We start from the raw sequence: 13010 nt of genomic DNA on the forward strand, positions 1-13010 counted from the left end.
TTCGCTTCTGACATATTAAGGATGCGGACAGTACACTTTCTTGACGGATACTGTGACATTATCTTTCAAAAATATATCGCAAGACTTCATGGTGCCCGTGCTATCATGACATACCTTGATACAGTGGGTGTTGGACTGTTGCCTTGGCCAGCACGTGCCCCACAGCTTATGCCCATCGGAAACATCTAGTCATTGGTTACCAAGCCTCTGGGACCACACCACTCACCAGTCACTATAACTGATAAGCTGTGAAATAGAGCTGAATGTGTTCGATATGATGTACAACATGTGTGTGTACTAGGGGTGGCACATGTGTGTACTAAACTGTGAGCCCTGTGCACCTATAAAACCTATAAATTTAATCCTATGTTTTCCTGCTTCATTGTATATGGGTGATAGGTAAACTTTCAATATTTGCTATTGTTGCTGCGCTTGTCATTATATTGACCAACAGTGTACTACCCATGCTAATGTAGACAGCAGTTGAATAATCGAAACAGACGGCCATTAAGTGTTCAACTTATGGGTTCGCTTGCTCATTTACCTGGCTTTCATTCATTTTTGCTTTGAGAATGGCGAATCATTGCTCTGTATACTTAACAGTATGGCTTGCATTGTCATGGTAATCACCTTACTTCAATTATCATTGTTGTTATTATGATTAGTGTATTAACTATAATTTATTATTCTAGTGATTACGTGCATCATACTAATCGCCAGTACGTTTAAAAATAGGAAGTTCTACATGCTATAATAGTGAAATTTTATAAGATTAGTTGAATAATGTCAATCATGGCTAGAAATTCGGTGTGATCTAGCTGCTTAAATGACATCCAGTACACGAGTACGTCTGTTGAAAATAATGTGCATCTATTCTTTAAGTTGAATTTTATTTTGTTTTCACGACGACACAGTCTGATGCCGGAAGCAGCTAGGAAGCTCGCTTGTCAGAGTATGATGGGTATTTCTGAATTGAGAACTGTATAGCTGGTCATAAATTCATATTTCTGCTAGATTCTTCCCATACTGTGAAGAAGAAAGTAAACGTTAGAAAATTGCTTTATAGTTATTATATTTTATTATTACAAAATAAAACAAACAATAACTCCAGCTGCAAATTAGTCAGGTGATTCATGAGTGAGTCTTCTATCTTCGTTTCACAAATTTCAGCTCGATTTCCTTTGTGGGCAAGAGCAGTATACTTCTGGTGTTGTAGGTGATATGCCTAGTAGTCTTGTCAGTAGGCCGTACGCTGCACTTGGACAGAATGTTGACAAGACCCACTTTGCTCTGCAATAAACCGAGTCGCATACCTAAAACACAAACAAAGGAAGCTCTATTTATTGCAGATAACTTAATTACATCCATTAAAAATCTCGGTATCAAGATAGACCATTGGGGTTTGCCAGTGAAACATTTCAAAAGGATGTTTTGCCTTTACTGTTCATGTAGTTCAGTAGTGAGAAAAATTTTAAAGATTCAATTTCATTAATCTTTTGATAAATTGGTGCCGATTGAAGAATGAATGTGAGGGGAATAATATTTATGCCATAAACCAGCTGCACGAAAACACGTGTTAATAAGATTGCGGAGGTATGCGAATTCAAAATGGTATGAAGCCCCAACACTCTACACTCCTGACAGTAGTGGGATGTAATCAGTGGTATTTTCCAAGGAAAATTTAATGGCTGAGGTCATACTCGCACCGAAAAGCAGGTAGAAGCAGAAAGTGCCTAGAAACTACACGGTCCAGTCACATTAATCTGATCGCCACCTATATTCGACATCAGCTCGCAATAACCACTCACAGAGGACAAATGGAGAGCATATAAAGCATGTCGAGGGGATACGGAAAACAGCACAGTAGTTGTCGTAATGCGGAAACCGAAGGATATAAAATGTTCAAATGTGTGTGAAATCTTATGGGACTTAACTGCTAAGGTCATCGGTCCCTAAGCTTATACACCACTTAACGTAAATTATCCTAAGGACAAACACAGACACCCCTGCCCGAGGGAGGACTCGAACCTCCACGCGGCGGAAGAATATATCTGAAGTCCAAAAGGACATAACCAACGGCTAATAGGCCATTTCCGAAATGGCTAGGTTTGTAAACTGTTCGAGAGCCGCCGTGGTTGAAGTAAACTGTACATGGCAAAATGGTACTATACAAAAGTGGCACCGAGGTAACTGTGGTACACCATGGGCCATAGATGGAGGGAGGTGAATGACGGCTGAGATTAGGGGTGTGTAGTAAGTATCATAAATATTGGGATTTTGCTTCTTTTCAACTGCTGTAAAGCAACTGTTTGGTACCGTCCAAATGTCAAGGCGCCACACTGAAGTAGGTAACGCACATGGATACTAAAGACATCGTCGAAGTCTTGCTGCTTTCTGCAACGATGATTGGGAGAGGCTGAAGAAGATATGCCCTGTATCTCAGCACAGCACCGCCCCCGCACAGAGGTCAATATAGAGCCGAGCACTGAAACACTCTTCCCCAGATCGCGACTTCAGCTGAAGCAGTCAACATTATCGAGTAGGAATGAAGAGTGGCAATGTACTTTCGTATATGTTGAACATTGTACATCAAGAGAGCTGTTTGTAAATTAGTGCATCAAGTGATGCTTTAATAGTCAGTGACAGCTGTAAATTATCCAACATTCCTGTGGCAAATGACTATATCAAGCGAAATAAATCTTTTTATTCAAACACGCAATAAAGTGAACTAATATTGCGTATGTTGTATTCCAACGAGCAGTCTCCAACGGCAATCATAAACACCACAGCTATGGCTGGACTATGTTAGTTTAACCTGGTCGCAACACTCAGGAGCTAAGGAACAGTGACTCTGTGTTACCATGATAAATTTTGTAGGTAAGATGTATTGCGAATAGCGTTAGCTACAAAGAAATAATAAATTTAAAAGTCATGCATGATGGGGTAGCTTGTCAAGCAGCTCATTGTCTATGACGTCATTTCTCCTTAACTACGGCATCTAATCCATACATATTATAAAACTGTACGTATGTATGTGTGTGCGGCTGTCCCACTTACCGATTTCAGCCAAACTTGGTACATGTATCGCTTACTGTCAGGCGGCATTCGCTATCGTGGTAAGAACCACTTACCTGTCATAATTAAGGAGCTATGACGTGTTAGACAATGAGCTGCTTGATAAGCAGCCGGATCATGCACGACGTTTAAATTTATTATTTCTGTGTTACTAACGCTATTCGCAATACATCTTACAGATTGTATCCGCATAAGCCGCTAAGTGGATCTACAAAATTCATCATGGTTATACACACAGTCGAGGACATATGACAATGAGATGCGTGAAAAACTGCGCACCATGCATAAAATCAAATTGCATTTATTCTTTACTACTAAGATACCCATACAGTCGACTCACCTTCAGGAAATTCCTGACATCTAGTAGCGCTTTTTACAGCTTTCACCTGGAAACCGCGAACGGTTGCAAGCGAAAACAATAGTTGCATATAGAGCTATGAAGAGGCGTTGCCAAAGAGACGTTTAGAAAGCGCGTTGTAGACACGTGAAGCAGATGCGCCCAGCTGCCTGGACATCTGCTATAAATATTGTATAAAATCAGGTTTCAAGTTCAATAAGCGACATACCTCAAACACAGCTCAGTTGTTACCGTTCCTAATAGAAAACTGGCAAAGCGAACAATCAGGTGATGCCGGGTTTGTCAGGTAATCAAGAATAAATGGCTTCACCAAGGTGCGGAATACCTGAAGAAACTTACATGCTCCCTTACTCGAGAAATTGAGGCCATTATCGAAGAAAGCGGTGGTATTACACGGTATTAGCACGATGTTTTCTGGCAGTATGTTATTTTTTGACTGATATGCTTATAACATCTAATTAAAATTTGTGATTCAAACTTCTTCCACCGTATTGATCTATTACTAAAAGATGGCATTAAATATACTTTGGGATGTGTTCTATATTAGTGGCGTACCTAGATTTAAAATCAGTTCAGCATTAACATTGGAAACTGGATTTATTAAAGCTCTCTGTAAATACTCAACAAGTAGTCTACTTAAGTAAATGTTTCAGGCATGTCTCATGCTTTGTATTTGATCCAGGAAACTCAAGAAACAAACTAAACCTAATTGTACTGTCAACTTTTTCGTCCCTGTTTTAATAACTATTTTAGTGTTGCTACTAATTACAGCAGTATACTTCTGTTAATGTGTATCGCTTAGAATGGTAACCATGAAAACTGCAGACAGACAAACCTATGCAGGAGTGAAGTCCATCCCCGAAGGGCAGGTACACGTAAGGGTGCCTCTTGGCCTTCATCTCTTCTGAGAACCTCTCGGGGTCGTAGCGCTCTGGATCAGGGAAGTGCTCCGGGTCATAGTGAAGTCCGAACAGGCTGATGACGATTCCTGTTCCTTTGTCCACGACGACATCGCTGTCCGGAATCTTGTAGGGTTCCGCGCATTCGCGATTCAGGAAAGGCAGCGGCGGGTACTTTCTCAGTGTCTCTGTTAGAAAACAGGAAGTGAGAAGTCAGTCAGAGGCTACAGGCATTTTGACGAGTAGTAACACAAATTAGTTCACCACTGCAGTGGCAACTGGTACCCGTTGGAGAAGTTATGCCGTTTCTCATATAGTATGCATGGCAGTTCATACCTATGATTGTAAACTATCAGAATGATTTGTCCATTTATACATAATACTCTATGATTTAATCTATTAATTGACAGTTTTATTTTACTATAAGAAAACTGTTTAAACATTTATTGTTCCACATCAAGTTTCGAAAACTTTATTTTTCCGTCCAATGGAATTTACTTTAAAAATACTGTATACTACACGTAAGTTCTTTTAACGTACAATGCGCGCATTAACTGATCAGAAGTAGCCGAGCACCTTTTATTTGGCATTTATCCGGGAGCAGGTAACCTTCGCCTCTATGAGGGCTTGAACACCAATGGGGACACTTTCCGTGAGGTACCTGAATCTTTGTGAAGGTATCAGGGACCATTCTTCCTAAAGAACAGGAACCAAACAGGGTAATTAATGATGGGGTATGGAAAGAAGTCGACGTGGTTGCTCATCCATAAGGTGTTGCATAGAATTCAGTTTGGGCTCTGGGCAGTCCACTCTACTTCAGGACTGCTATTCTCCACCACAATCTAACTATGAAAAACACGCCTCCTTCGTGCTTCACTGTTGATGCTGCACAAGATGACAGGTAACATTCTCAGGCATCTGTCGACTGTTAACTCCAAACCAATAGTTTACTGCCGTCCACAGTTCAGTGGAATCACTCTGTACACCACCTCAAAGGCGCTTAGCACTTACTAAAGAGACGTTTAGCATATGAGGAACTTCTCGACTATATTATCCCATTCTTTTCAACTCTGTACGCTTAGGTATGGAAAAGAAAATTGAGAATGCGCTAGGTGACGATCAGTTTGGCTTTAGGAAAAGTAAAGGCACGAGAGAGGCAATTCTGACGTTACGGCTAATAATGGAAGCAAGGCTAAAGACAAATCAAGACACGTTCATAGGATTTGTCGAACTGGAAAAAGCGTTCGACAATATAAAATGGTGTAAGCTCTTCAAGATTCTAAGAAAAGTAGGGGTAAGCTATAGAGAGAGACGGGTCATATACAATATGTACAACAACCAAGAGGGAATAATAAGAGTGGACGATCAAGAACGAAGTGCTCGTATTGAGAAGGGAGTAAGACAAGGCTGTAGCCTTTCGCCCCTACTCTTCAATCTGTACATCGAGGAAGCAATGATGGAAATAAAATAAAGGTTCAGGAGTGGAATTAAAATACATGGTGAACGGATATCAATGATACGATTCGCTGATGACATTGCTACCCTGAGTGAAAGTGAAGAAGAATTAAATGATCTGCTGAACGGAATGAACAGTCTAATGAGTACACAGTATGGTTTGAGAGTAAATCGGAGAAAGAAGAAGGTAATGAGAAGTAGTAGAAATGAGAAGAGCGAGAAACTTAACATCAGGATTGATGGTCACGAAGTCAATGAAGTTAAGGAATTCTGCTACCTAGGCAGTAAAATAACCAATGACGGACGGAGCAAGGAAGACATCAAAAGCAGACTCGCTATAGCAAAAAAGGCATTTCTGGCCAAAAGAAGTCTACTAATATCAAATACCGGCCTTAATTTGAGGAAGAAATTTCTGAGGATGTACGTCTGGAGTACAGCATTGTATGGCAGTGAAACATGGACTGTGGGAAAACCGGAACAGAAGAGAATCGAAGCATTTGAGATATGGTGCTATAGACGAATGTTGAAAATTAGGTGGACTGATAAGGTAAGGAATGAGGAGGTTCTACGCAGAATCGGAGAGGGAAGGAATATGTGGAAAACACTGATAAGGAGAAGGGACAGGATGATAGGACATCTGCTAAGACGTGAGGGAATGACTTCCATGGTACTAGAGGGAGCTGTAGAGGGCAAAAACTGTAGAGGAAGACAGAGATTGGAATACGTCAAGCAAATAATTGAGGAAGTAGGTTGCAAGTGCTACTCTGAGAAGAAGACGTTAGCACAGGAAAGGAATTCGTGGCGGGCCGCATCAAACCAGTCAGTAGACTGATGACCAAAAAAAAATGCTTAGTCACTGTGCTAACTGGAGAACTGGTATCACTTTGGAACTGCTGTGCAATCCCTTCCTCTGATTCCATGCCATTTTTTTACAAACATCACCCGCCGAGTTCGACAGTCCCATTCCGTAAATACAAGAGCTCTGCCTACTCTCGGTTGGTCGTTCGCATTTCCACTTCACACTCACATCACCAAGGGTCCACATGGGCAGCTTTAGAATGGTTTAAATGCACCTGATGGATCTGTTGCACAGATGACATCCAGTAGCGAGTCAAAGTCACTCCTGAACGATTCATTCTGCAGTTACTGCATCTTTGCTGATAACAAAGTACTTCACGGCTTCTTTTGTAGTGATGAGTCTTTCCCTTGTGACACCTAGCAATCAATTTCACAACAGATAGCTGTGTCTGGATACTTTTGATCAGATACTGTACCTAGTTAATTCTTTTGAAATTTAGTGGCCTGGAGAATGGCACGACATCATCTGGTCTAAAGTCTACCAGATAATGAAAAAATCTACCAGTACCACTGGAAATAATTCACCCTCTTTGTGGTCCTATATACTAATAGGCCTTCATAAAAGCTGTGGAGCCCAACCTAAAGAAGAAAGTGTTATACCGGAGCCAAGGGAGCTCCTGAGCGTCGGCAACCTATATTATACCACAGAGGACGAGGTTGTCTATGCCCAATGCATACCAAAACCACCACGGTAAACACTGGCTACATGCATACAAGATAATGGAAACAAACATTCCGAGCACTACTTCCTGCAGGAAGTATCAGTACGCCAAAACCTGAATGGCTGGAGACAGCTATTTAGAGGCGAGAACCAGCTCCGAAGTTCAGTTTACGGCAGATGCGACCTCGTGTACTGCGACCGATGAAGATTACGTCTTCGTCTCTGAATTGGACTGTTACTAGTGTGTGAGTGTGTTACCATGAACCTTTGTGGAAAATCAGAAGTGAACTTTCCTTGCCTCAATTAGGAGCCTTTAACTGGCATCGTTATGATTACATTTCGTTTGTATGTTCAGGCAACAACCTTGTGAACTTACATAAATAAAAGTTGTGTTTGTGAAAAATTGCGAATTGCCAGTCACAACAAAAAGTATTAATATGTCAGAATATAATTCACATTGAGTAATTCTTTCATCCAGTAGGTAGACTGAAACTGTTGTTGAGCGCGAGCAGAGAAGTAATTTTTTTTTTTTTAATCGATTCATCAGGATCTTCATATATCATTCGTGGACCTCCAAACACTAACCTACCGTAATGTGGTTCAAATGTTCAAATGTGTGTGAAATCTTATGGGACTTAACTGCTAAGGTCATCAGTCCCTAAGATTACACTACTTAACATAAATTATTCTAAGGACAAACACACACAGACCCATTCCCGAGGGAGGATTCGAACCTCCGCCGGGACCAGCCGCACAGTCCGTGACTGCAGCGCCTTGGAGCGCTCGGCTAATCCCGCGCATACGTAATGTGGTGACATTTGTTTTATAGGTGACCTTTATTGATATTGGAAGATATTTTCGTAATTATTTGTTAGGAAAGAAAAAAAAACGAAACGGGAGCTGACACTTCCTAATCTCGAGTCTGTGTTTCCTAGTCAGAGCATGTGAGCGTGTTACAATTGGTGGCTGCATTGTAGGCACTTGACAGAATTCAACTGTTCTCTCCCATTATATTCCATGATGATCCAAAACAAAATAAAGATTACACTAGAGCTAAACAAAGAAGAAATAATGGTATGTCACTAATGGAGAGCATGCCACAAAAACTTATGAAAATATACTACGAAGTCCGTGTTAGAAACAACAATAGGTCGAGTGGACGCGATATATGTAATCACAGTACTCTAAATCTGCTAATTGTACCTCATATAACCGACACTGTTTCATCAAACGGGGTTGTAGATGATCACGTTTAGTATTTCCTCTTACAACTTGGCAGCTTAAGTTTGTGTGACTGAATGCCTCCTGACGGTGTAGCTAACATGTGAAGCAGTACGGGGTATTGAAAAGGCTGCGCACAGATTGAAGGAGCTGGTAGAGGCGGCGATAGACGACAAATGGAATAGATAAATGATGCTATCCAAAGACTTGTTAAGATTCTTTCGGAAAATAGAATCTCTTGAAATTCTGGAAAAAGAAATCATACTATTATAAATTCTGTACGACAAACAGTCATACCAACAACTGGTGTTGAACATGCACAGGCTCATTAAAAAGGGTGAAATACATCAAACTTTTGCATGTACGTATTTATGTAAACTTGAACTGGAAGAAGCATATTACTGACCCCTTCAAACATGTAAGATCCTCTACGTTTGCTCTTCGTATAATTGCTAATCTGGAAACAAATCTATCAACCTTTTGACATAATTGTCACATTTCCAATCAATAATTTTATACAGAATAATTTCCTGGGGTATGTCATCATTTAGAAAGAAAGTACTGATTACACAAAAGTGAGCAGTAAGCATAAAATGTGGTGTTTATCAACTCACGTCATGTAGGTACGTCTTCAAGAAGCTAGGCATTTTTACTGCGCCGTAATGATATATATATATTTTCTTGTGAAATTTGTTATAAACAATCCATCGCATGAGAAGAACGATGATGTCAACACCTACAGCACTAGAGGGGAAAAGTGACCTTCATTACCAATTGTTACAGCTGCAAGTGGCTCAGAATGAAGGTCAGTCTGCAGCGACAAAATTCTTGATCTATAAGATAAAATGTGTCTCAGGTAGTCAGGCAAGTTTCAGATTGCAGTTAAAAATCATTCCTCTTGGACAACTCCGTGTATTCCATTCACCAATTTCTACTTAAAAACTGCTAGTCAGTAAAAATATTAATAAAAAGAAAAACACGTAGAGTTTAGTTGCATGAGTAGGACTAAGAATAATAATGTTTATTAACGTTAACATTAACCACTTATACATAACAAGTAAACTAACTCTTTCCTCACCAATTTTATAAAAGAATCTTTCAAATAACACATGAAGTTAAATAGGAAATTAACACCTTGTGAATAAATCTGAACAAGGGAAAGTTTTGGGAAACACTATGTACACGCGTGACTAAACGCTTAGACACAACAGACAGAAGTGTTATCGAAATAGTTCCACAATTTTTGAACATGCTGGCCACTCTAATCGAGCGATGTCGTTATCCTGAAGCAGGTCATTCACAAGATGTGAATGATGGGGACGCGAATTGTCGTCCGTGAAAACGAATGCCTCGCCGATATGGTTGCATTATCGGTAAGAGGATGGCATTCAAGTATCGGATAGCCGTTACAGCGCCTTCCATGACCACCAGCGGCGTACGTCGGCAACACATAATGCCATCCCAAAACAGCAGGGAACCTCCAACTTGCTCCACTCGCTGTTGCCTCCAAACCAGTCTCCGAATATTGTCTAGTTGAAGGCACATGCGACACTCATTGGTGAAGAGAACGTGATGCCAATACTGATGCCTCGTGATGACTGGGTGTTCTGTGATGTCCTTAGGTTAGTTAGGTGTAAGTAGTTCTAAGTTCTAGGGAACTGATGACCATAGATGTTAAGTCCCAAAGTGCTCAGAGCCGTTTGAACCATTTTTTGAACCAGCCAATACTGAGCAGTCCATTCGGCATATTGTTGGGCCCATCTGTACTGTACTGGAAGGAGTCGTGGTTGCAAAGATGGACCTCGCCTTCGACTTCTGGAGTGAATGTGCGCATCATGCACCCTATCGCGCACAGTTTGAGTCGTAACACGACGTCCTGCGGCTGCACGAAAACTTTATTCAACATGGTGGCGTTGCTATCAGGGATCCTCCGAGCCATAATCCGTAGGTAGCGGTAATCCACTGGGCGGCGTCAGCGAGGCATATGTTCAACAGTCCCTATCTCTCTGTATCTCCTCCATGTCCGAACAACACCGCTTTGGTTCATTTCGAGACGCCTGGACACTTCCCTTGTTGAGAGAACTTCCTGGCACAAAATAACAATGCGGCCGAGATCAAACCGCGGTAATGACCGTCTAGGCATTGTTGAACTACAGACAGCACGTACCGTGCACCTCCCTCTTGGTAGAGTGACTAGAACTGACCGGCTATTGGACTCCCTCCGTCTAATAAATGCTGCTCATGCATGGCTGTTTAGATCTTTGGGCGGGTTTAGTGACATCTCTGAAGAGTCAAAGGGATTATATCTGTGATACAATATCCACAGTCGACGTCTATTCTTCAGGAGTTCTGTGAACTGGGGTGATGGAAAACTTTTTTTAATGTTTGTAACTCTAAAACTAGGAACCCCAGCTAAGATGTTTAGAGTTTCATGGACTTATGGAATATCGTGTAGGTATTCTGAAAAGTCAGAAAATGGTCATCAGCTAGTGTGTGGATTCTAATTTTTGAGGAGGAGTGTCGGACTTAAGATATTTGACAGTAGTTAGTCGGAAAACTTTAACATTTGATCAAAAGAGCTGAACTTGTAAATGTTTTCAACGATCAGTCACATTTATGTTAGTATTGCAAGAGACTTTGTCAGTCTGTGAGTTAATGAGCACTTCGCTCTCATTTAAGTATATGGCCGAAAGAGACAGCGTTCCAGGAATTGTGAAACGAATCCTGTCGTCCAGGACCGTGTGCGACAAAGAGTGCAGATTGGCCACGAGGTGGGGAAATTCACAGGCGTCTGTTGTGCTGAATGAGGCCAGGCTGATCAGGCCTAAGTGCTGTAGTGTGCGAGTGAGACAGACGAGAACTTACGTCATGGGGAAACTGCAGAGGAGCTGTTTGTGACCAGGGAGGCATTGCAGTGTTAAATATGGCAGACATAAGGTCGGCCATAAAGGGAAACATTTATGAAAACTACAGGGTGTTTCAAAAATGACCGGTATATTTGAAACGGCAATAAAAACTAAACGAGCAGCGATAGAAATACACCGTTTGTTGCAATATGCTTGGGACAACAGTACATTTTCAGGCGGACAAACTTTCGAAATTACAGTAGTTACAATTTTCAACAACAGATGGCGCTGCGGTCTGGGAAACATGGTTTATTCCTTAGAACAGAGGATTTTTCTGGTGTTGGAATTCCACCGCCTCGAACACAGTGTTGTTGCAACAAGACGAAGTTTTCAACCGAGGTTTAATGTAACCAAAGGACCGAAAAGCGATACAATAAAGGATCTGTTTGAAAAATTCCACGGACTGGGAACGTGACGGATGAGCGTGCTGGAAAGGTAGGGCGACCGCGTACGGCAACCACAGAGGGCAACGCGCAGCTAGTGCAGCAGGTGATCCAACAGCGGCCTCGGGTTTCCGTTCGCCGTGTTGCAGCTGCGGTCCAAATGACGCCTACGTCCACGTATCGTCTCATGCGCCAGAGTTTACACCTCTATCCATACAAAATTCAAACTCGGCAACCCCTTAGCGCCGCTACCACTGCTGCACGAGAGACATTCGCTAACGATATAGTGCACAGGATTGATGACGGCGATATGCACGTGGGCAGCATTTGGTTTACTGACGAAGCTTATTTTTACCTGGACGGCTTCATCAATAAACAGAACTGGCGCATATGGGGAACCCAAAAGCCCCATGTTGCAGTCCCATCGTCCCTGCATCCTCAAAAAGTACTGGTCTGGGCCGCCATTTCTTCCAAAGGAATCATTGGCCCATTTTTCAGATCCGAAACGATTACTGCATCACGCTATCTGGACATTCTTCGTGAATTTGTGGCGGTAAAAACTGCCTTAGACGACACTGCGAACACCTCGTGGTTTATGCAAGATGGTGCCCGGCCACATCGCACGGCCGACGTCTTTAATTTCCTGAATGAATATTTCGATGATCGTGTGATTGCTTTGGGCTATCCGAAACATACAAGAGGCGGCGTGGATTGGCCTCCCTATTCGCCAGACATGAACCCCTGTCACTTCTTTCTGTGGGGACACTTGAAAGACCAGGTGTACCGCCAGAATCCAGAAGCAATTGAACAGCTGAAGCAGTACATCTCATCTGCATGTGAAGCCATTCCGCCAGACACGTTGTCAAAGGTTTCGGGTAATTTCATTCAGAGACTACGCCATATTATTGCTACGCATGGTGGATATGTGGAAAATATCGTACTATAGAGTTTCCCAGACCGCAGCGCCATCTGTTGTTGACAATTGTAACTACTGTAATTTCGAAAGTTTGTCTGCCTGAAAATGTACTGTTGTCCCAAGCATATTGCAACAAACGGTGTATTTCTATCGCTGCTCGTTTAGTTTGTATTGCCGTTTCAAATATACCGGTCATTTTTGAAACACCGTGTATTTAATTCTGTAGTAATTCAGGGAATAAAGCCACAGTAATTTTAATCGGCCATCTTTCATAAATT

The 13010-nt window shown here is 41.7% G+C and overlaps 1 protein-coding gene across 1 annotated transcript in view; it reads right to left on the reverse strand.

Moving 5' to 3' along the window:
• Positions 1 to 1055: 1055 nt before the first annotated feature.
• Positions 1056 to 13010, reverse strand: part of LOC126272684 (cytochrome P450 6k1-like) — a 116211-nt gene continuing 104256 nt past the window's right edge. The window contains exons 7-8 of the mRNA XM_049975701.1: positions 4269 to 4520; positions 1056 to 1313 (exon numbers count right to left, since the gene is read on the reverse strand). Coding sequence (XP_049831658.1) covers positions 1147 to 1313; positions 4269 to 4520 — 419 coding nt within the window. The 3' untranslated portion in view covers positions 1056 to 1146. The remainder of the gene's footprint in view (positions 1314 to 4268; positions 4521 to 13010) is intronic.

The sequence above is a fragment of the Schistocerca gregaria genome, chromosome 5 (genome assembly GCF_023897955.1).
Source record: "Schistocerca gregaria isolate iqSchGreg1 chromosome 5, iqSchGreg1.2, whole genome shotgun sequence".
NCBI lineage: Eukaryota > Metazoa > Arthropoda > Insecta > Orthoptera > Acrididae > Schistocerca > Schistocerca gregaria.